We start from the raw sequence: 23,657 nt of genomic DNA, 5'->3' as shown, positions 1-23,657 counted from the left end.
CATACTTACGGAAGATCTTAAACTGGTGAGCTTAGTGACTGAATCCCCATCTCCAAGACCAATGTTTCTCTCTTTCTCTTTGGTTAAGCAAGCCACAGTCAAGATCTGGACTGCGATAATGACCCTATATATAAAAGCCTCTTCATCTGCATTCTGCAATAATAAATAATACCGTCAAGACGGTTAAGTGAAGAGGCTGAGTTGATGGCCTCCCGGTTAAAGTCATGTTGACGGCGATGCTCTCTCACCGACGGTTAAATCAACCAGCGTCCCCCACCAACCGGCCTGGGCCCTTTTTGCCCCGCGTTGGTTTGTGGTATGATGTGTTGTTAACTGTATTATTATTGCCAGACTGACACCCCAGTTATTATTATTATTTATTAGTACTACTATACGATTTTTCTCAGGCTCAATTCCGGCAGTGCGTACTTGGGAAGGTTATATTATTGTCTTTTCGCACCTTTTAACTGTATACTCTGCGTCACGCAGCTTGAGACCGCTTTCCGCCACATAGCTAGCAATAAGGCAGTTGGCATTGCGCACTTCAGACAAGAAATATTCCATACATTATGTCGAACCTGAGTGAAACGGGAGAGGTGAGTTTAGCAGCTTACATATCCGAATGATAAATTAATCCAATCATCCATCCTACTAGAATCTCTCTTTCGTCCTCGAGGGCATCCACAAGGTCAAATTCGAGCCTCGTCCGGTCCCCGAGCTCAAGGACCCTCACGATGTGTTGGTCAATGTCAGATATACCGGTATCTGTGGAAGTGATGTACGTCTTCCAATGCTAGCTCCAAACTTGCATCATTAGAGTATACTATGTACAATACTCTGTTGCTCTTCGCACACAAGGTACTTACGTCTCTTGTCTACTTGCATAGGTCCACTACTGGGAACACGGTTCGATTGGCCAATTCGTCGTCAAGGACCCCATGGTCCTTGGTCATGAATCCTCCGGCGTCATCGTCAAGGTTGGCTCTGCCGTCAAGAGCGTCAAGCCCGGAGACCAGGTCGCTCTGGAGCCCGGCGTCCCCTGTCGCAGATGCGAGCCCTGCAAGTCGGGCAAATACAACCTCTGTTACAACATGGCCTTCGCCGCCACTCCTCCCTACGACGGTACTCTGGCAGAGTTCTACGTCCTGCCCGAGGACTTTTGCTACAAGCTCCCTTCGTCGATGACTCTCCAGGAGGGAGCGGCCATTGAGCCTCTCGGAGTTGCCGTGCATATCGTGAAGCAGGCGGACGTGCGACCGGGAACTTCCGTTGTCGTCTTCGGAGCTGGTCCTGTTGGATTGCTGTGCTGTGCGGTCGCCAGGGCGTTCGGAGCCAGCAAGGTCATCGCCGTTGATATCCAGCCGACTAGACTGCAGTTCGCGAAGAAGTACGCCGCGACCTCCGTCTTTGCTCCGGAGAAGGTGCCCGCCGTACAGAACGCGGCCCGCATGAAGGAGGAGAATGATCTCGGCCCCGGTGCAGATATCGCCATCGATGCGTCTGGCGCAGAGCCCTCCGTGCACACTGGTATTCACGTCCTGCGGACCGGAGGTACCTACGTCCAGGGAGGAATGGGCAAGGACGAGATCACATTCCCTATCATGGCCGCATGCTCTAAGGAACTGAACATCAAGGGCAGTTTCCGTTACAGCAGCGGCGATTACAAGCTGGCTGTTGACCTGGTTGCCTCAGGCAAGGTCAATGTGAAGGAGCTGATTACGGGCACGGTCAAGTTCCAGGATGCGGAGCAAGCATTCATGGACGTCAAGGCTGGAAAGGGAATCAAGACACTCATTGCTGGTGTGCGCGCTTGAATCCCTTTTTCCTCCTGGATGATGAGCATGAACCGCATTACGTTAGGTGTTTGGTGTTGTATAACGAAGCTAGCAATTTCCACTGGGGAGTGGGGAAAATCAGCGCTACTCATCATTTGAGCATATCTAAGTTGTTTGGTTCACGGCGGAGAGTTGTATCGTGTCCTGTGGGGTGGCAGGAGATTCAATGCAGTTGAAGCAAAATTATAGTTATGAAATTCTCTTATTGCGTCAGATCTAAGAGACTAGTTAATGTCCAAGAAATGGAAAACGACCGTTCTATATACGAAGAGACAAAAAGTTTCAAAAGCATGTCGTAAGGTTCGTAAATCAAAGGATCGAGTGGGTATCATGAAAAGAGAGCACAGGTGATGAAACTTTCTGAGGCGCGTGAGAGTCTTGATAGATGGAAAAGCTGACAAGAAGCACATGTACGAGAGCGTTAATAAAGCGAAATAATACCACCGCTTGACCCTCACAGGAAATGGACATTATTCAGATGAGAAGCTTCAGCAACATCCGCTCCGCCTTGGGACTGGTCCGCGGAAGACGCTCTCCCATTCTCTCATTCCTTCCGCAAGATGACTGGCGTTGGATCTGCCCGATCTCCGTTGAGTCGAGTACGGGGCATCGTCTAATGTCATGCCAGTTCTGGTACTGCTGCCGTCGCTGGTGCCAAAGCCCCAGTTCCCTCCATCGCCATACTGGATGCCACTTTGCGGATCGTCAGGATCGATCTCGCCCAGCTCGATCTTGGTGAGGATGATCCGGGCCAGCCGGTTGAATAGCTCATCCACTCCTTCTCCAGATAGAGCCGAGACCTCAACGGACGCAGGAATATTTGACCTTGCCGCCCATTGAGACGCCTCTTGGGGACTGACCTCGCGGCCTTGCGGTGCGATCGACGCCGTCATCCGTGTACCGAAGCCTGCTGTACCATTGGATCGCAGTGAAGCGCCTCCCGACTCAAGTGGGTACGATGACCACTTGCTCGAAGTGCTCGAAGGAGTGGGCGGGGGTCTTTGTTCTTCGTCGATATCACCATGCTCCACCGTGAGGTCTGTCTTGTTCCCGGCTAGTATCACCGTGAGGTGAGGCGATGCCAGAGCGCGCGCATCCATGAGGAAGGTCGGTAGAGAAGTGAATGAGGCATAAGACGCGACATCGTAGACCAGTATCGCACCGGCAGCTCCGCGGTAATATGATCTGGATACCGAGCGGAAACGTTCCGTGCCGGCTGTATCCCAGAGCTGTAACTTGATCCTCTTCTTTCCTGGACCCGTACCTACCTTGACTATCTTGGAGGAGAATTCGACTCCGATAGTCTGCGACGACAGCACTCTCCCTGTATCCATCAGCATTCGATCGTGACATGGAAAACAGCCGTAGGCGCCATACATTCGTTCTTCACAAATCGGTGTAGTAAACATGACCTTCAAGTGCCCCGCGTCAGCTTGAAGCGTGGAATCTCAATTGGGAAGGCCACACTGACTTTCCAACACCACTGGGTCCCAGCAAGATGATCTTTGCGAGATAATCATACATACTCCCGAGTTCCTGCATAGCCGCGCAACAGTCAGCATGTAATCTTTACCCGATCTATTGGGACTTCGAACGAGTGCGCGGAGCCAATGACAAGACTAAAGCGACTTACTTGATTACCCCCTGGGAGGGAGGAAGCCGAAGAGGCATTGGAGATCCTTCTGGGACGCGCCATGGCGTCCTAAAGGTGGGATCGGTTTCCAGAGCGGTGACTAGTTAAACAAGGGACTTATTCAGACGGTGATGTCAGTTAGAACAGTGAGAAATTGACGGCGACTCTTGCGCCTGCTAATACACTGAATCGCCTGGCGAGAGACGAGAGAGACCGGGCTACGAATCTCTCGTGGGTTGGCCCGGTCTTGCGATCAGACTGCCGATAAAGTGATGGTTATCTATCTATTCCGTGGAGGTACCTCATCATGTGACGTGCCGAGAACTTTAGCGGGATGGATGGAGATCTATCTAGATTCCATGTACTGCGATGGGCGGCATTATTGCTTACGGTCCTTTGAGGTGACATTGAGCCTCAAGCCATATTTGACCATTTCCAGGGATTCCCAGGGATTGGAGCTGCGATGTTGAAAAGAGGCTCCTTTCCTACCGGGGCAGCAGCTGTGCGAGCTCTCCGGCCGGGTGCTCCCAAGCTGAGTCGGTTTGCGATCCACCAGAATTCCAATATCGTCAGGCAATTCAGCGCTTCGACTTGTCTTCGCAAAGAGGAAAAGCCATCTTTCAAGGGGCAACTATACGAGAGCACCCATCAACGGTTGTTGCGTGAACGTGCGGAACAAGAGAGATTTGCACAGTACCAGGCACGATCACCGGGTCCCCGTTATGTAGCTCTAACAGTTGGTGAGTCTCGTTTTTTCAATACAACCATGCTAGTATCATGCGCAAACCAAGACAAATAGCTGACAACATTCAGTACTCGTCTTCCTGACCACCGGCAGCTACTTTCTCGGATCCCTCAAACCCGCAGCTCTCCCAACGTCTTCAACATCCTCGCTTGTTGACACCGCTCCCCCACGACATAACACTTCGACCTCGAATCTGCAAGCCGCCTGGGCCGATTTCGTCGAAATTCTAGGAAAGGAGAATGTCTCAACAGATGAGGCTGACCTCGGATTCCACTCCGGTTCAGACTGGTCGTCATATTCCATCAAGGAGAATGAGAAGCCTTTCCTAGTCCTCTACCCCTCGACCACGGAAGAGGTCTCCCGTATAATGAAGGTCTGCCATCAGAGAGTGATACCCGTGACTGCATACTCTGGCGGTACCAGCTTGGAGGGACACTATGCACCAACGCGAGGCGGCGTATGCATTGATTTCAGACGCATGAATCAGATTGTGTCTGTCCACAAGCGTGACATGGATGTCGTTGTACAGCCAGCAGTTGGTTGGGAGGAGTTGAACGAGGAACTCGCCAAGGACGGCCTATTCTTTCCGCCAGACCCTGGTCCAGGAGCTATGATTGGAGGTATGGTAGGGACCGGCTGTTCTGGCACCAATGCATACAGATATGGGACTATGCGGGAATGGGTCCTCTCGCTGACTGTCGTGCTTGCCGATGGAACCGTTATCAAGACGAAGCAGCGTCCGAGAAAGTCAAGTGCTGGATATGACCTTACGAAACTGTTTGTTGGCAGCGAAGGCACCCTAGGACTGGTGACGGAGGCGACTCTGAAGCTCACGGTCAAGCCAAAGAGCGAGAGCGTGGCTATCGTTAGCTTCCCAACAGTCCACGATGCCGCCCAGTGTGTAACGAAAGTGGTCGAGGAGGGTATTCAGGTTGCTGGAGTCGAACTCCTCGACGACGTTCAGATGAAATGCATCAATGCCGGCGGCCAGACGAGCCGGAAATGGAAGGAGGCGCCTACGATATTTTTCAAATTCACAGGGACTCCAAACGGCGTGAAGGAGCAGATTAGCATTGTACAGAAACTCGCAAAGAGTTGTGCCGGGCAGTCGTTCGAATTCGCCCGTGGAGCTGATGAGAACCGCGAACTATGGAGTGCACGCAAGGAAGCTCTATGGAGTGTGATGGCTCTGAAGCGAGGCCCTGGAGACCATGTATGGACGACAGACGTAGCTGTGCCTATGAGCAGATTGCCGGATATTATCGAAGATACGAAGAAGGACATGGTGCAGAGCAATCTCATTGCCGGTATTTGCGGTCATGTTGGCGATGGCAATTTCCACGGTAAGAAATCCTACCAGACTCCCCTATCTCTCTACGTTCCAATCAATACTAACTCAATACAATACAGCCATCATCCTTTTCAACGACAAGGAGCGAGAAGTGGCAGAGGGCGTAGTCCACCGCATGGTCAAGCGCGCCGTCGAGATGGAGGGAACCGTCACCGGCGAACATGGCGTTGGACTCATCAAGCGAGACTACCTTGAACACGAAGTCGGCGAGACAACAGTAGACACCATGAGAAGAGTAAGTCTGATCTCCCCACATCATATCCTACATTGTTGCGGCACCGATGTCGATATCATATCATATCACTATTCATCACTCCAGCTGCACAACATGCATGATTCTAACATGATTCTACAGCTAAAACTGGCCCTTGACCCTCTATGTCTCCTCAACTGCGACAAGGTCGTACGGGTCGAACTGCCAAAGCCGGGTGAGATCAAGGAGTGGTAGCGATTCTTCCCAAGAAGAACAGAAGAGAGATGAGAATCTTTCCTTGTACTCTATTTAACATAAAAAGCAGTCCTGTATTCTATCCATCTACCAGACACGCGCAAACAATGACATGTTCAAGAGAAAACACCCGCAGGTGTGTTCTTGACTTGGTATCCAATATATCTAATATTGAATTCATTACTTCAAGTAATACAAGGCACGGAGTGGGATGGTTTCGAAAATGGTATTCATTCATTTTCGGAATTTATCAAACTAAACTAAATCATCATCGATCCAATTCATCTCTCATTGCTACGTACGGGTCGGTTCCGTCCCGAGCTTTTTCTATCCCACTATCTACCATATGTTTCTTCTGTTCAACGCCACTGAACCTGACCGACAACACCCCCCGTGCATCATCTATCATCTATCATCACATCGGCAACTAAGGTATCAACTGACATGCTAACAAACTAAGAATGAAGGTGACGATTTTTTACTAATCGTCATCCGAACGATGGTGATGATGATGATGGTGATGACCATGACCATGCTCGTGTCTGCGCTCATCGTCTTCATAACGACGTCTGTATTTCTCTCTGTCGCTGTCATCGTCACTGCCGTAGCGACGCTCGTCTACCTCCTCACCACCGTAGCGGTAACCTCTCTGCTCGCGCTCGTAGCCGGAGCTGCCGTCGCCGCCGCCGTAGCTTTCCTCATAGCGTCTGCGGGTGATCTGCGTTAGATAGGGACCAGGTATAATACTAATTAGATAGTGGAGAAAGGGGGAAGATAGATAGACTTACTCGCTAGATTCATACTCGTTTCTACGAGGCGGATAGCTCTCCTGCCTGTATGTTTCGGAGTAGCCACCATCTCCTCTGCGGAAGGATTGCTGCTCATATTCACCGTATTCGCGACGGGGTTCGCCGCCGCCGTAGGACTCCACATAGGTGGAACGTTCCTCACGGCCATAGCTAGGCTGGTCGTATCCTCGTGACTCCTGTTCAACTCGTCCGTACGTCTCGGTACGGCCTCCCTCTCCATACCCGTAGCCGTAGCCTCCTTCTTGCCGGGTGTAGCTCTGTTCTTGACGGCCATATGTATCACCACGACCCTCCTCGCCATAACCGTATCCTTCTTGGCGGCCGTAGCTCTGTTCCTGACGACCGTAGCTCTGTTCCTGACCGTACATCTGTTCCTGACGACCGTACATCTGCTCTTGACGGCCATAGCTCTGTTCTCCATATTGCGACTCTTCAGTTCTGAACTGCGACTCATAGCGGCGCTCCTCACCATAACCCTCAGGGCGACTGTAGCTCTGTTCCTGATACCTATTCTCATACGATTCGTGTTGAGGACGACCCTGTGGTCGGCTGTACGAGACTTCTTCTCTGCGTTCGTAGCTCTGTTTCTCCGAAGTGTCACCACCACCGAGGACGCCACCGAGCAGACCACCCACGATGCCTCCCAGGGCACCGCCGCCCACAGCTTCTTGCGCAAGCTTCTCGATACGATTCGTCTCGGACTGGGCGAAGGAACCAACGCTTGCGTTGGGGCCAGAGCCAGAGCCTAACCCAGAGCTGAGCTTGATCGGCTTGCAGGAGCCGTGTCCGGTATCATGAACTCCTTCCTTATGGTTCTCTCCGTTACGAACACCTTCACGGCTCAACTGTCGACGGAGAGAGTTTCGACTTTCGTCATCCTGCCCACGCCACCAGTCCTCAACCGTCCTGAACATAATATGGCGGATGTCTGCGGCTCCATCGTCGCCTTGTTCGCGAAGGGCGGGGTGGTGGAAAACACCATGGACGATCCTGTTCAGGGTCCGGTTTATATCAATGTCCTCGTTATCCCAGCACGCCATCAACTGCGGAACAGTCCATTTGACGACTTGAGAGGCGACCAGACCGGCGGGCTCGTTCAGGACATTAGAAAAGTGATCCTTCGACAACATGGAGTGGGTGGGATCTGAACAAGTATCATCATTGAAGACAATGTGCTGCTGCTCCAGACTGCTTTGGATGACCTCTGAAGAACCTGTCTGCAGTTCCGTCTTGATCTGCTTAATGATCGGGAGTACGTATGGCGCAATAACCGAGAAGACAAAGACACTGAGCCGATCCTGAATCTGCTCGATGATCTCCGGCAGCACGGGAATCTCCTCAATAGCCTCGTTGATGCACTTCAGTAGGTTATCGTGCCACTCTAAGATTGGATAGATGGATTTCTGAACGTCAGACAGATAGTTAGTCCATTCTTCCGGCTCACGAGGGCTGATGTTCTCATTGTTAATCTTGGCTTCGTCGGATTTCGACTTGAAATCGTTCATCTTGTCCTCGTGGCCACCCCCGATGATACCCTCGGGGATCTTGTCGAGCAGAGCCTGCAAGATACTACCACTCGGTCCTTCGTTCTGTGAGTCTGAGATGGCACCCTCCAGCTCCTGAAGCTCCGACTGAGCTGCCCTGTCGGAGAACTCTCCCATGACGGAATGGAGGAAGTCGACACCACCGAAAGTGCCAGTGACGATAGGGTAGACAGGATGGTGCGCCCCTTGCAACTCAACCTGGGTCCTCCGACCAACATGAGGAAAGACATCGCGCTCTCCGAGTTCGATCAGACTCAATTCCGTGTAGTTGGAATGGGCGGCGTAGTCCTCAAGGCAGTGCAGACCGGTGCCCATCAGGCGAAGAGCCTCGTAGAGATCAGCCTTGTTCCCGGACCTGGCATACCGCCGGCCATGTTCAATGCAACCGCCCAGGACACGCTTCACAAGATGTGCTGACGTATTGATGCCGATGTCTTCAGTCGCGATGTAGTTTTTCAACCCTGTAGCAGAAAAAACCCCCACGGTCAGACATAATTTCTCTCATAGTAATCACACAGCTAGTAAAAAGACCCTACCGGTTCGTGGATCAATTGATAATTCGCGCTCCTCATCAACCGGGCCTCGAAGGCGACGGTCATACTGCCGAGCGTCCTCTCCGTCCGCATAACCGAGGGGGTTGTCAATATGTTCCGTGGGTTGGTAGCAACCCAAGCGCTCTGCGGTAACTTCAAACTCTTCGGTACCGTAGCTGCAGGAAGGCATGTACGTATCAGCAGACGAAGTCTCCAGCATCAAGATACATCCAGAAAGCATCACTCACCCAAAAGTGATAAAGCCCAAAACCCAGAGTAGAATCCGAATAGCTTTAGCACTGACATACTTGACAGTACCGACGTCGACAGCCTGACTGTAATCACGGAGCCAGTTCCCAAAATAAACGCGCTTCACGTCGAGCTTGCTGAATTTCTTCCCACCAGCAACGCGGGCCATGAGCAGCGTCAATAAAGCGTCTTCAACGTCTCCATGACGGAAATTCTGGCCTTCGATCCGCGCTAGAGAAGCGATATTACCAGCTCCAAAGGCATGAGCTGGAGATGCGAGAAGGACGAGAGCCAGGAGGCCTAGGAAGAATACAGACTGAGAGGATAGAGCCATGGTTCTAGTGAGGTTGCAGCCAGTTAGAATCAGATGGCCCAGGGAATTTGCATTCCACTGCAGGAAGAGAGAGTGTGAGAGGCAGCGGAAAGGGCCGGAAAGACTCACGGTTCTATTCAGTGTTAACTATTGAATGCTTGGTCGAGTGATAGTTAGAAAGTAAATAATATCAGGCCCCGAAGCAAAGCGGCGGTATGGTGAGGGGCCGACAAAGGAGCTGGGCCTCATGACGGCCCATTATTCTCCCAGCCATGACGGTCAGCTGGGGCTCTGGGACGATGACCTGCGATCCCTCTAGTGCCGTCTCGTCTCACCATTATTATTCGGTCCATGTGGGATGGGGCTTGTCTTTGCTGTCTTGTCTTTTTTTCATGGCAGCCTTGGCGCCTTGGCAGCGGGGTGCAGCGGCGTTGTTCCGTTCTATGTAGTCTGGTAGAGAATTAATACTTAATATTATTGCTCTAGTTGGTGATCGCTGTCTTCTCTAAGCTGCCAGATATAGAGGTTTGAAGAACACCAGGCTGTGGGTAGGATATAATAGATATAATACGCATCTGGAAATATGATTTTCTATAGAAGGCGGGACGCGGGGTGCTTAGACGACAATTTGAGTGCACGTTTCTTCAGTTTTGCCTGGTGCTATATCACCGTAAAAGAATAATAAATATCAACGAACGGCTGAAGAACTCTTAACGATTGACAAGCCGGATTCAGATGTCCTAGTTCCTCCTGATCAGCCCTCCACAGGGCTGATCGAAATAAATATCTCATTCTCCCTTTACCTCCGACATACCGATTACTGCTACTCCCACAGTCAACTGCGGATGGTGTGTACTTCTTGTTAGCATTGCGACAAATCGCGGGGACCGCTAGCTGAGCTTAGGTTCTCGCAAGATGGGTAGAAGAATGCTGCGACAGCAATAATCACATATGCTGCGATCAGCAGAGCACCCTCGAGATAGTTACTGCGGCCATCCAACATCAGATAATTGACGATGAAGGCCGATCCGAACAGGGAGACTGTCTCAAACAGACTGAAATACAGAGACATATCCGTGTTCAAACACCATCCCAGCAAGACGACCACCGGGGTCACAAACAGGGCGATCTGAATGCTACTGCCGATGGCTACCCCAATGGCCAGATCCATCTTATTCTTGCTTGCGACGGTGACGGCGGTGACATGCTCTGCGGCGTTTCCCACGATGGGGAGGATGATCAGCCCAATAAATGCTTCACTGACTCCCGTGCTCTCTACGAGATAGTCGATCGAGTCGACCAGGAACTCGGCGCAAGCCGCAACCAACCCGGTCGTGACGAGCAGCAGGACGATAGCAGGTGCTCGAGATAGAGCCGGCTTCCCGTCAGAGTCGTCCTTGGTCGCAGTCCGCTTGGGCGGAACCAGGTGTGGAAGCGGTTGAGCCAACGGGACAGCATTCTGGACTGGCAGACCGTGCAGACGGTCGGGAAGAGACGTCGTTCTCCGGAGATCGCGCGTGTCCTTACCATCGACATTAGTATTGACTGGGTGAGGGGTTGGAGCAAAGATGGTCGACGCCAACACGCGAGGCACTGGCGGGCGATAAGAGAGAGAGCGGATGTTGAACGAGGTGAGTGGTGCTTTGGCGCTCGTGATATCAATGGGATCCACTACCGGCTCCGATCCAGGTCGATCGGCGCTGGTCTCGCTCTTGGCATATCTAGACTGCGCTCGCTCGCGCTCTTTGTTCTTTCGCCAAGGGCGACCCTTCCGCTTGGTATCAGCAACAGATACCGTTGGGTGGCCAGGTTTCATCTGCTCCGCCTCAAAATCGCGAGAGCGAAAGTCAGAGAACGAGGGCGGCGCGGCCATGACCGCCGTTTCAGCGTCCGCCTCATCACCGCTGGCCACCGCGTCCGGACCCGGGGTAGCGCGAGCTGGCAGGTTGGCGGGAAACTCACTGGCGGACGAGATCTCTACTGTAGGGGCACTGGAAGAAAACGAGCGGACGAACGATGGCACCGAATGAGTGTCATTCGAGCTAGTGTTGGAACTGCGGCGTCTCTTCTTCCGGAAAGCCCTTCGAAGACGTTTCGCAGTCGTGTGGGAGCCGGAGGTGGCATCGCTGTCTTGGTCGCTACTGGACGAGTCGGTGTGTAGCATCTCCGCTAACACTCCCGGATGAGACTCCTCATCGATCTTGTGTTGGGGTGTACTCTCATAGATATAAGCATGCGATTTCAGCTGAAACAGCAAGTAGAGAAGATACACCAGAAGCAAGACGACACTGGTGCCCCGACTGACTTTGAGCACTACTTGGTCTGCCTTCTGCAGGTTGCTGAAGGAAGCGTGGAAAGCCGTCGGCAAGAGGAGACTCATGACGCTCAGACTGAGTAGACAGGCGCTCATCTGGGTGACCGCGGAATTGTAGAGCTGTTCGCGGAATCGTAAACCGCCAAACAGGAAACACATCCCCATGATGAGGAGCAAGTTGGCCAGGATAGAGCCCAACAGGGACGCTTGCACGATCTGGATCTCATTAGCCACTAGGGCAATGATAAAGATGATCAGCTCGACTGCGTTGCCAAAGGTGACGTTCATCAAGGCTCCGACGGTATCTCCCATCTCGGAAGCCACGCATTCTGTTGCATATCCCAGAATGGATGCCAGAGGGATGATAGCGACCGCATTGATGGCGAATACTACCGTCGGGCTGACAGGACTCTGGTCGCCCATGTTCCGATGGAGCGCTCCGAGGGCAATGCCAGGAGGGACGCACAGGAGCAGCCAGTTAATCCAGCTGGACAGGATGATTGTCTTGCAAGTTGCATAGATACGGAAAAAGACGTTGGGTTTCGACGACTCCCCTACGGGGGGAGCTTTTTCTCCATCGTGCATGTTCGTCTGCTCGGGTCCCAGGGAAGATGAGGACGACGGGCATCTCGTCTGCTCCGTCGTATCCTGGGCCGATGGCTGCTGAGAGGCAGACGCAGACCCGTCGGGCTTGGGCTCGACCGCGGAGTCATGATGCAGGTGCGGTTCATGTTGATGGCCGTTGGAGGAAACAGCAGAACGGTTCTCTATGGGCAGGATCGTCGGATCGTGTCTCTCATGCCGATGACCACCAGCTCCAAAAGGGTTGAGGTTGGAAACATATGCTTTAATCCGGACCCATCCACGGAGACGGTGTAAAGGAGGTTCGTCGGAGGATTCGTTCATCGAGCAATGACCCAGGACGACAGGTTGGCGATGTCAGCAATCAGCACGCTTTCCAGATCGGGAAGATGATGACTGCTTAGGATAGTGGCAAACCGATAACTGGATAGCTGGATAGTTCTCAGATGCTGTTGGATGGACTGCAAGTGAAGAGACGACGAGAACGATGATAGATAGGTCGATCGATAGATAGATAGATAGATAGGAGGGGAGGGTGTCCAAGGGGCACTGAGCCTTTGGAGAACCGCGGGCGAGCGATGGGAAGTGATTTAAATAAGTAGCAATCTGCCTAGAAAGTCAAGTCAGCGAGAAAGCTGTAACTTGGGGGAATGTCTGTCCAGTAGCGTTGAGCGCGCTATCACTGACTGACGTATTATGGGACAGTCCGGATAGCCGCATCGATAGCGTTGGGCAAGCCACAGAGTCAGACAGTCTGGAATAATAGTCAACTAGATACAATCACTGTAGATACTAGAGTAAAGCAGAGCAGAGTAAAGTAATAACTAATTAATTAGCCCAATCTGACAAACAGACAGGTCCCTAGTTTATCCACTTCTGCGGAATGTCCTAGTACGATTAATTCAGAATGTTCTCCATTTAACCATGATAAGATAATAAGATAATAATGATAATCAATAACAACCTTCTCCAAGCACAAAAAAAAATTGAAAATTGAAAATAAATAGCAGAAGCAGCAAGCTAGCTACCAGAACAGACAGACTGCAGTGTAAAGTGATTAATTACTTGTTGCTTTGTATGTATTTGTATTGTACATACTACTTCCAGTTCGTCGACAGCCACGCGGCAGCAGATCCAATGGTTGTCCCGAACTAATCCAGAATTACAGATAGATCATTTTGACGGGCAAGAATCTCGATGCAAGGGAGAGGGGCGATGGACCTGCATGGCTAATATTAATATACACCAACTAGCACCACGCTTGTCTCATCTGTTCTTTTCTTTTCTTTTCTTTGGTTTTTCTCGCCTCTTGACTGCTGTCTTTTCTGTCTTTTCTGCGTATCTCTGATTCTCCCCTGTTCTGTTCTAACTAACTATACAACCAACTCTAAGTACCCCGTTCGGGGGATTTGGACTCCTCAACGAGATATTCAACACTGTCGCTCGTTCAAGGCCACTTCGCTCATGTGGCCAATAGACTGATACAAATAGCAGCACACCATCTCCCATCTCCTGAGGCAGTCATCAGGCTGTGAATCTAGCCGGTTCTTTTCTTTGATCTTCTGTTCGCCAATACTAATTAATGCCTGTCTTGCTTCACTGGATCTCATCGGCCTGGTCCATCTTTTACCCCGCATCAAGCACTTGTTCACTCCTTTAGCTTCAAGCATTCCCTATGCTGTATGCGAGTCGGATTTCGAGCCTGGTACTAGCTTGCTTACTTGCATTTCTGCCTCTGCCCGCTCCCTGTGGCCTGGCAAGCCTCCCAGCCACGGTCCCAGCCTCGCGACACTAAGACGGTCGTCGTACCCGAGACAAAGCGTTGCCAACATCAATCTGTCGAGCGTCGGGATCCTGTCAGGTTTGGCATTTCCGCGTTATGATGCTGGTGGAAGCTCCCCCGCGCCAGCGGAGGCTCTCGTTCTCGCAGCAAGTACATCGGTTCCTGAGTGTCAATCATAAAGATGACGGAGTGAGTTTATTTTCTTTTCTGTGTACCGTTTTCTGAAAATATAATCATGCTAACTTTTCTCCAAGGTAAAGCGCGACCCTTCTCCCATGGCACCAACTCGCGCATCTACACATATGCAGTCTCGACCAGTTTCGGGGTCGGATATCGCCAATGCAGGCAAAGGTCGCAGGCTAAGTTTAAGCAGGAGTCCGTTCTCTAGTCGAAAAGAGAACGGTGACTTGCGGCCAGAGTCACAAAATGGAAAGTCACAGGATGCGCAGCAGAAGCAACAGAATCAGCAGGCTACTCCAGCAGAAAATGACCCAAATTGGCCACTTGGACCTCCAACGCTGAACGACAAGAAGCCGGAGAGGCCAGAACAGCCAGCTGAGACAGCCCGCCGATCTGATACGGACGATATCTGCGTTTCCCCGTCTTGGGATTCCGCAGAGCAGCGCAAGAAGCAACGGAAGGAGAAAAAACGCATGGAGAGGGACCAGAAGCAGCTGGAAAGGGATCAAAAGGTATTCGCAAAACGCCTAAAGCAACTGGAGGAGGCTCAGGAGAGGCGAGAGGGAAGATCTTCGTCTCGTCGCCTAATCAAGAGACAGCCACTGGCGAATTCGAGTCGAGCCTCAAGTGTAAATGCAGGGACATCGCGAGAGTCGTCTGCTGGACCTATATTCCATCGGCGCACAGGCTCTTCCCGTGCCTCTTTTTCGAGCTCTTCTCACAGACCCGGCAGTAATCACGGGAACGAGCCAGTGGTGGATTCGATTGAGGCGACCCTGGCTTCAGAAAATGCAAAGGGGGATCCGTCCTCGATGCCTCCATTGTCAGGAACCTGGGCTGAACGGTTTGGACCGACAATGTCGAAGGACTTGGCTTTCAGCTACCGACGCGCTTTCGCCAGCTCTCGGTCAGAGGAGCCCTCCAAGCGATCTCTTCATGCTACAGCCAAGTATGCGGATTTACGAAGCACTGCGCAGTCATCTCCAGTTGCTGGAGAATCAAGCAGCTCCCCTAATCCAAGCTCTCTTGAACGCCGTCCTCTTTCTAGTGATAGCAATAAGTCCGCCAGGTCCCAGATCAATGGCTCTGATTACAGCGTGTCAAAAGCAGAGACCAGGGGGAAGTCAAAAGATATCGACTGCTCCTCTGCTACTGCTTTGCAAACGAAAGACCGCACCTCCAAGACGGACTCACCCATTATCAAAACGGAACATCTTTCTGGCTCTTCGAAAGATTCTCAATCTGCGGCCAATGCCAGCGTGTCTATGGGAGGAGCAGTCAGACGATCAAATATTTCTCAAGGGGCTAATAACGACGGTGCTCAGTCACAACGTACCAATGCCCAAAGAGTCGATCGTCCTGCCAGTGCCATATTCTCTGGAACGTCAACACGCTCATCTTCAACAAAGGAACAGCCCAAGGCCCCTGCACCTCAAACATCTGCCGCCAATACCAGTCGCCAAAGAAAGCCTGGTTCATCTACATTGGTGGTAACTAACCCAGATAAGCCTGATCCAGGATCCCTTGAAGATCCCAAAACGGCTCCTTCTCAGTCCAACGATGAGAAGCAAAGCACCTCGAACAATTCTCCTGCAGATACAGCACCTACAGATGAGTCTCAGCGGTCAAGGCCAGGTTTCGCTCGTAGACTTTCGCTACGTCTTGGCCTCGGGGACAAGAAGACGGTCGAGGCTCGAAGACGCAGCGACATTGTCCCATCAAGCAGTTCAAAGGATGCTAAAACCGCAGACCCGTCGATACCTGTACTCTCCAAAGAGGCCGTGCTGGCGAGCATACAAAGTTCAAGGTCGAATCCATCCGGAGAGCCAGAAAATAATTCGGCCCGTCCAGCTTCATTTCTCCATCCCAACAGTGCTCTCACTCTGGGACGTTCTGACCGTCATGGCCAATCATCTGGAGCGATGTCAGACACCACCAGCCAGAGATCCGTACACTCTACACAATACGAGTCCATTTCAGAGCTGGAAGAGGACAAACAACCCGATTCCCCGACCCGGAGCGTCTCTTCCAATGACCTAGCCAAACAACCATCACGTCGTTCCTCCGTAGACAGCGTCTCCGACGGCTACAACACCGCACACGAAAACTTCTCGACCGCAGAGTCCCTGGGACGCGCATCCCCTGCCATCGCTGCAAATCACGTCCCATCCGTCCCAACCCGGAATAAGAGCGATGATCATGTTCCCAGCATCACCACAGCCAGCAATCCATCATCATCGTCCCCTAAAGAGCAGTCCAACATTACCCCGTCTCCAACAACAGCCATGATCACCAGCAACGGCACGAGCAGCAGCAACCACAATAACAAGAAAACAACCGCTCTGCAACAATCTCCAAAATCCCTCGCCAAAATCTTCGTTATATGCTGCCACTGCAAATTCTGGCACGACATCCCCTCCAAAATATACGCCACCCTCGCTCTTCCGGACCACTATCACCACCACAGCAACAACAACAACAGCAGCAGACCTTCATCTCAGCGAACCAGCTCCACATCCCCCCTAGTCCCCCTCAACCAGCGCTCGAACTCAATCCCGAACTCAAATTCAAGAAGCGTCAAATGCTGCTGGTGCAATCACAACATGAACAAATCATGCTGTGAAGGATGGACCACAATCGTGTATAAGCACGAGAGGCTTCATTAATTTGGTTTGGTTTGATTTGGTTCACTTCTATTATGCTTGCCGCTTACTTTTTTTTTACTCATTTATCCTATGTTATAGATAGGACGCGGCAAGATATGAGATTTATGATATGGTATGATATGATATGATAATGTGCCATGAAAAAAAAGAAAAATGATATTATATTAGTTATGATATTACCTTTGTTTTTGCTTTTTCTCTATTCGAGCCAATAGACCAACTACCTACCTAACTATCCAACCAGACAACAAAGCAATAGATCAGATGTAACTAACTAGTATGTAGTTCCTTCCTAACCTACGCGTAGGTATGTATATGTGAATGTATATGTCATATACATACTTACCATGCGGGCTATTACGAATCTACAACAAGATAACATTTCGAATTCGAATAGAAATCAAGATATGAAATAAAATTTCAAATCCTTCATAATTTTACACTTGAAGCTTCCAAGAAAGAAAAAATGAAACAAGAAAAAAACGAAAGGAATCAATTTCTCTCCTCGATTTGTTTTAATTATTTTTTTGACCCTCCCCACCAGTTAGTTTTCCGTTTCAGTTTCGCTGCTCCTCAAAGCATCATCCATTAATTAGTAAGCTGATTTGTTCTGATTATTCAGTTCCGTCATCCCTGAATTTTATTAGAAAGGAATCGTCGAAAAAAGGCCGAAAGAACACTTTTCGAGAAATGAAGAAGAAGAAGAAGAAAAAAGAGGACCAAGAGGAAACAGGGGGTTCTCTCAAATATCCAGCAGAATAAGTTCCCCCCCTCATTTAGAAAAAAAAGAAGAAAGAAAAGAAAAGTAATTGCTTTTCCAGCCAGAACCAAACCAGAAAGAAATTACACGAAGCATGAAATCGCATTCATGTCGTGAAGTCAAGCCAAGAGTAAAAAAAAAGAAAGAAAAAAAAAAAGAACTAAAACTAAGCATGAGAACCGGATTTGATCACCCTTGAAAATACACGCAAGCGCAGGATCTGGTAGTACACAGGTATGGTATTGAGAAAACAGCGAGGCTTTCGTATCAGGCTTCAAAAAGGAAAACAATTTGTCGTAAACCATAGGTGGGGTCAAAATTTCTGAGCCAGCCACCCCGTTATCATGCAGGCGTGGGTCATTTCAACTGTCCATATTTTCTTTTCTGTTTTGTATGCAGCCATCTTGTAGTGCAAGGAATTGTTGAGGCAAGCCTCAATGAAGAGAGGTGTGAGGATGATTTTTTGTCATCTGTGACTGGCAGGAGAGACCAGGGTCAACACCGGGTTGACATGTGGAGGAGGTTGGTCGAAAGGATAAAAAACGGCTAGAAACCGGAACGGGATGTATGTTGTTGTGGTCACAGCTTATGGGGCGACCACATCGTAGCGGCGACCTTTTCGCGTTCGATGTCTGTCCGCTTTCTCATACGTTCTGCGTCATTCGCATCGGCACCTGCACGGCTTCCCCATGCAGTCTGCAGTGACAAAGATTCGTTAGCTCAAACAATAAAATGTAGATCAGTTGCTTTAAGCCGGGCAAAACAATGAGGTGGCCTGGGGGTGGGAAAACGGAAAACGAGTTGCCATTGCCATCGGAGAACCTCGTGCCTCAATCATCGGAGGCAACGAAGGCGTCTGAGACAACATAGCAATGTGAAGGTCTCTCTTTTTTGTTTTTCGCCTCTCTTGCGGCAACATCCGATATCCCCAAATAAGGTGAAGAGACAGAGCCAGCAATAATGAAGTATGTAGTATGGCCAAAGATAGCACCGCGCTGCGACCAAACTTCCCGCAGTCCAGACCGGAGCGCCCGAAATGGGAAGAACCACGGGACAACACACGGAAGGTAAATGAAACGAGAGACAGCGGGCTCTTCTGAGTAAGAGAGGCCGCCTAAGAGAGCAACGACAACGGTGGGGGGAAACTGGGGCACGAGGAGAAGAGAATAGGAAGAGGCAAGTGGATAGGGAGGGGGGTTGTGCCTAAGACCCTAAGGTCGGGGGCGAGCGACAACACTGGCGAACCGACAGATGCCAAGTGCTGGGCCTAGGCCACAACTGCTCAGCGCCTAGAGTACACGCTTGGAGTCTCTAGCCGGGGCGCGGAGGGCCTTAAGCTCACAGCTAAGTGTAATTTGCCCGAGAGACCACGGGGACAAGGTTCAAAAGGTCAAGATCTCAGGCTTCACTTACCACCGAGAGAGTTAAGACGGCGTACATCTTGATGCCGCCATGGAAATAGCCGAACAGGATGGAGACGGGCAGCAGGAGGAAATCGATGGGATATCGGGTCCAGTGTCCAAACAGCTTGATGAACTTGCTGGTGAACATCCAAGCCGCCAGCAGCTGCATGGCCAGGAGATGCGATTCGTGGTCCCAGAGCTCGGTGGCTTTATGGCAGAGGAAGACGAGAGCCATGTCACCCAAGAGCGCCGGGGGGGACAGCGTCGTCAGATGGACGGCGTAGGTGCTCCACGGCTGGCGACTGTAACACAGACCCCTAATGTTAGCGTTGCGGCTTATAAGATACTTCTGTTTAGTTCATGTGTCTTGCCAGATTGGGCTATCTCCACTCGGCGATGGCGCTGACCCGCTTGCCGTGACCCGGTCATCGATTGCAAGACCAACACCACCAGTGAGTGAGGACGCAAAGGGCCGATCAGACGAGCAGGCCCAGGAATGGCTCGATGAGCCTGTCATTGGCTCGTGCAGCCAGCTGGGACACGGAAAAACAGGAGATCCAGGCACTATTACTTACTACCAGATATGCTTTTCATCAAACATGCTCGTGAGATTGCTCCTCCAATTGCTCCGTGACCACCGCGCGCATTGTTTCAGGAACTTCGGGTTATCCTCCAGCGTCGTCTGGACCTCAGCCTCCGGGTGGTACTGGATGTACGTCTCCCAGCCGTGAGACACCATCCACCGCGTTATGAAGTTGTCGTCGTCCGCGTTCAGCTGATACTTGCCAAACCACCAGCCCTCATTGGTGAATGCGTGCGTAAAGCCCACGTCCTGGAGGATCTTGCTGCGGTATGCGACGGTTCGTCCGGACAGGCACGGGACACCTCCATCTATATGCGTGGTGGCCGCACAGTCGAAGTTGCGCCGTTCCAGGTAGAGAGCTCCCAGGAAATTCCAGACATATTGAGCGCTCCAAGTAAAGGGAACGCGCCGCAGTCTCTGGCATGTAGCAACCCCTCCATACTTCTCGTCCTTGTCAAACGGCGCCAGGATCCAGCGCAGCAAGTGTGGTGGCCAGCTCACGTCGTCGTCCGCGAAGATGGTGATGGCTGTGCGGACCTCCGGGATGGCTGCTGTCATCTGGCGCCGTTTGTTGGGATGGGTCACAGTAAACAGACGAATTCGAGATTTGGACGCGGGCATCGTCGCCAGCATCCTCTCCGCCTTCTTGCGGTTCGCCTCGATGGTCACCAGAAGCAGTTCGAAAGGCTCGTTTGCCAGGATCGTGCGAATCGTCTCGAACAGCTCATCTCCGCAGCCTTCAAGTGTGGGGATGATGACGGAAACATCTTGGGAGGTTAAGGTCGGGTTCTCTGGCGGTTGGATTGGCTTGAAGGTCCAGAACGCGAACAAATTGACCACGAGTCTGAAGTAACGGTAGAAACTGTAGAGGACATCGATCAGCACCATATGATCAATTCAGTCCCAATGGACCTGGACCAAATTTGACGCAATTGCTGTTTCTAGATTGGTCCAAATGCGGGGGGAAAGAAGAAGTAAGTACTCACAAGAGGGCTATAAAGGCCCGCATAAAAGGGAACCCCATGATGATGGTGATCTGTATCTCTCTTAATCCGTCTGGATGCAATGGTCCAAGGGAAAAGGGAAAGAGCTGCTCCTCCAGAAACTTTCAGAAGTGAGGCAGCTCCAGGTAGAGGGGATGAGCAGAGACCGCAATAAATAGGACCATTGAGGGGAAATGGTCACACAGCCAGCAAGTCCAAAAAAGATTCGCCACCGTACCAGAAGGAGCGGATTGAAACCAGTGAATGAAATCTCCGTTATGAAAGAAAATAGCCAGTGGAACCCGTTTGATCAGAGATCAGAGATCAGAAGAACAAAGCGAATGAATCTCTCCCGGATTCTGGAGGAGATAGATTGAGAGATGTGTGAGAGATAGAGAAAGCCAGCCACGGCTTGATCTCTTTTTGTTGTTTCTTTCTCAAGATGAGAGAATGAGAAAGAAAGAGAGGAAGAGAGAGAGAGAGGGAAGAAAAGAGAAAAGGGAAGAAACCGGGGAATGGAGAGAGAGTGAGAGAGGTTTCTAAAAACTACTACGACGACCAAGACGGGGAGAGTCCGTGAAGCATTGAGTTTTATTTGTAGCCAACTGAAAAAGTACAGGACAAGCTATGGCTAGCTAATCTAGAAAAGCACGAGCCCAAAACGGTGGCCGGGGGGAGGTCAGAGCATGATCCGGAACCAGATAGTCAGTTCAGTATAGTAACTCTAGTACGGCCAAAAGAGCTAACGGGTCCAGTTTTGGAGATTGTCGTTTTGAGAGGCGTGCAGCTGTATTTTTCCCATTCGCGCATCCCGGGCCGATCTAGATGGCGAAGATGTTGACTAGTCCCGGGGCCAGATAGCGTGGAGGGGGTCGAGGGTGGTCGATGCTGCGATTTGGACATGACAAGGATGGGGCCGGGGCCGGGGGGTGTGGATGGTTGGTCTTCTTTCCGTGCTGGGGGAGGGGCAGTACTATTATTTTTTTTTTTTTGGTGATACAACAACCTCAATTAATGAAATTCTAGGCACGGTCCATACAGTGTACATCACCCGGAGCGGGAAAGGGTAAGCCAAGGCGATCGCGTCGAGGTTTGTCGAGTGGAGGCCGTTGCTTACCACCGAACAAGTAATTCATCGGCACCGGTGGAGCTGATGCACTCGACCAGATACGCTGCAGTTACTGGTTTGGTTGTGCTCGTGGGCCATGGGAAATGATAAGAAAGAAAAAAAAAATAAAATAACAGATGATGGGAGAAGGAAGAAAAGGAGAGGAAGGAAGAACATCAATCAAATCAGATCCGGGAATTGTACCGTATTGCTGTTTCTGTTTCTGCCATGTTGTATGTATATACATGTACAATGTAATTTTATGATGAGAGTGGTAATCGGAATTGGATAGAAAGAATAGTTAAAGAAATTGATGGTGAGAAGCTGTCTGTATGTCTCTATACCACCACCACTACTACTACTACTACTACTACTACCATTACTATTACTACTAATTAATTAAATAAATAAATTAATCTACTCTAATAGAGCATGTTGCCTCTTTAGCAAGCCCCATGGCTGAAATTACACACGAGACAAAATACTCCAGTGCACGTGCTCTGTCATTCCTGCAGGAATTGATCACCTCCAAGCGACACAATAATAATAATAATATAATGGCGATGCGATCGATGGCTTTCTTTATTTTTCTGTTCCTATGACGCTTTTGCTCCAACTGGTCGTCCAGGTCGAGCCCCCTTCCCAACTCCTAGTCCATCCCTAGCGCTTGCGTCAAGCGGACAGGGAACAAAAGAGGGTGCGTCTGCCAGCCAAAGAGCAAGCAGTAATACTCTATAGTCTAGCGACACCCCCGGAAGAACCCTGGGCAACCAGCAGCATGTGCGTTCGTTTCTCGAACTAGCGGGGTCTGATCAACATCAGGTCCCGTGTGCCTTGCTGGCGTCATCCGGTGTCTGGATGGATGCTCTCTTCTCTTTTGCTCGATCGAGCTTCCTGTCGCCATTGGGAAGTCGACTGGATACGAATGGCCAGAGGAACAGTTGCCGCAGACAGCCATTGAGTCTGTATGCGATCCTGAAAGGAAATCACAAAGGTTTACTCGCGTCTATTGGGGCTGCATGGCGTCGCGGCAGCTGAGATCGCATATTTCTAAATATATGATATCAGAGTCACAAGATGTCACCCTCGCCGCCATCCTCCAGGACTCAATGGTCAGCAAATACGGCCTTACACGTAATCGTGATTGATCCTCAGGATCCTCTATAGTCTAGTCTCGTCGATGCCCACCAAGACGACTTGCTAGTACCGGGGGGACTTCCGATGAAAGAGGTGCTGTTGATAATAAGAAGGATAATAAGAATAATAAGAACTGCTGGTATATTACTGCTAGCAGTTACGTACTTACTACTACTCAGTACTCCACACATGGAGAAGCAACACGCAATGAAAACAAAAACACCCGCTTACGTTTGGCCAGATGGTCACACTAATTAGAGAGAGTTACACAATAATACGATATAGTACGACGAGCGTACCAGCAGGACAGTGGATCGTGCTACGGATGATCGATAGATAGTCATCGAAGACGCGGATTTGTCAATTCAATTCAAGACTTACCTGACTCGGCCGGCGGCTAGTTCGCGCTCGACTCGACGACAATCTGGTAATTAAATTATTACCATGATAGACGAGGGAGGTAATAACTACTATTTTCTGCTGCTGTCTGGAGAGTAGGTAGTAATCATCAGTTAATGAATTAATTGGTTGGTTCGTTATTAGTTAGTACAATCACTGCCTAGAGGATATCGGAAGAGTGCAAGCCTGCAGTGGGGCCGAGGAGCGGTTAGATTGCGTAGTGGGCTTGTTCGGGGCTTTACCATAACTAACTGGACTGGGCCAGGGGAGAAGAAATTGGAAACGGATGCTGGATCGAG

The 23,657-nt window shown here is 50.6% G+C and overlaps 6 protein-coding genes across 6 annotated transcripts; 2 read left to right on the top strand and 4 right to left on the bottom strand.

Moving 5' to 3' along the window:
• Positions 1–214: 214 nt before the first annotated feature.
• On the top strand, positions 215–2,019 carry C8Q69DRAFT_481764 (putative D-xylulose reductase A). Its single transcript, XM_028631615.1, has 3 exons — positions 215–596; positions 656–778; positions 888–2,019. Exons 1-3 carry the CDS (start codon positions 570–572, stop codon positions 1,812–1,814), a joined length of 1,077 nt encoding a protein of 358 aa, XP_028481412.1. The 5' UTR covers positions 215–569; the 3' UTR covers positions 1,815–2,019.
• Positions 2,020–3,838, bottom strand: C8Q69DRAFT_481762 (GTP-binding protein ypt4). The gene is made up of 4 exons (XM_028631614.1): positions 3,469–3,838; positions 3,307–3,371; positions 3,213–3,247; positions 2,020–3,159 (listed from the first exon to the last, which is right to left on the bottom strand). Exons 1-4 carry the CDS (start codon positions 3,529–3,531, stop codon positions 2,324–2,326), a joined length of 999 nt encoding a protein of 332 aa, XP_028481411.1. The 5' UTR covers positions 3,532–3,838; the 3' UTR covers positions 2,020–2,323.
• C8Q69DRAFT_481760 (proteins the FAD binding domain-containing protein) lies at positions 3,839–6,219 on the top strand. The gene is made up of 4 exons (XM_028631613.1): positions 3,839–4,208; positions 4,282–5,556; positions 5,624–5,799; positions 5,920–6,219. Exons 1-4 carry the CDS (start codon positions 3,932–3,934, stop codon positions 6,010–6,012), a joined length of 1,821 nt encoding a protein of 606 aa, XP_028481410.1. The 5' UTR covers positions 3,839–3,931; the 3' UTR covers positions 6,013–6,219.
• A 577-nt stretch (positions 6,220–6,796) lies between these two features.
• C8Q69DRAFT_409044 (heterokaryon incompatibility protein Het-C-domain-containing protein) lies at positions 6,797–9,481 on the bottom strand (the record flags this gene model as incomplete). The annotated part of the gene is made up of 3 exons (XM_028628229.1): positions 6,797–8,826; positions 8,902–9,074; positions 9,147–9,481. The coding sequence occupies 3 exons, from the start codon at positions 9,479–9,481 to the stop codon at positions 6,797–6,799; spliced, it is 2,538 nt and encodes an 845-aa protein (XP_028481409.1).
• Positions 9,482–9,901: 420 nt separating this feature from the next.
• On the bottom strand, positions 9,902–13,068 carry C8Q69DRAFT_122148 (putative membrane bound cation transporter). The gene is made up of 2 exons (XM_028625222.1): positions 13,048–13,068; positions 9,902–12,966 (listed from the first exon to the last, which is right to left on the bottom strand). The coding sequence occupies exon 2, from the start codon at positions 12,678–12,680 to the stop codon at positions 10,323–10,325; it is 2,358 nt and encodes a 785-aa protein (XP_028481408.1). The 5' UTR covers positions 12,681–12,966; positions 13,048–13,068; the 3' UTR covers positions 9,902–10,322.
• A 5,256-nt stretch (positions 13,069–18,324) lies between these two features.
• C8Q69DRAFT_409043 (putative polysaccharide synthase Cps1) lies at positions 18,325–20,755 on the bottom strand (the record flags this gene model as incomplete). Its single annotated transcript, XM_028628228.1, has 4 exons — positions 18,325–18,441; positions 19,159–19,450; positions 19,724–20,593; positions 20,718–20,755. The coding sequence occupies 4 exons, from the start codon at positions 20,753–20,755 to the stop codon at positions 18,325–18,327; spliced, it is 1,317 nt and encodes a 438-aa protein (XP_028481407.1).
• Between the last annotated feature and the right edge of the window lie 2,902 nt (positions 20,756–23,657).

Source organism: Paecilomyces variotii (genome assembly GCF_004022145.1).
Source record: "Paecilomyces variotii strain CBS 101075 chromosome Unknown C8Q69scaffold_17, whole genome shotgun sequence".
Taxonomy (NCBI): Eukaryota; Fungi; Ascomycota; class Eurotiomycetes; order Eurotiales; family Thermoascaceae; genus Paecilomyces; species Paecilomyces variotii.
Note: the sequence above shows the minus strand (reverse complement) of the source record. Positions and strands in the feature narration are given on the sequence as shown.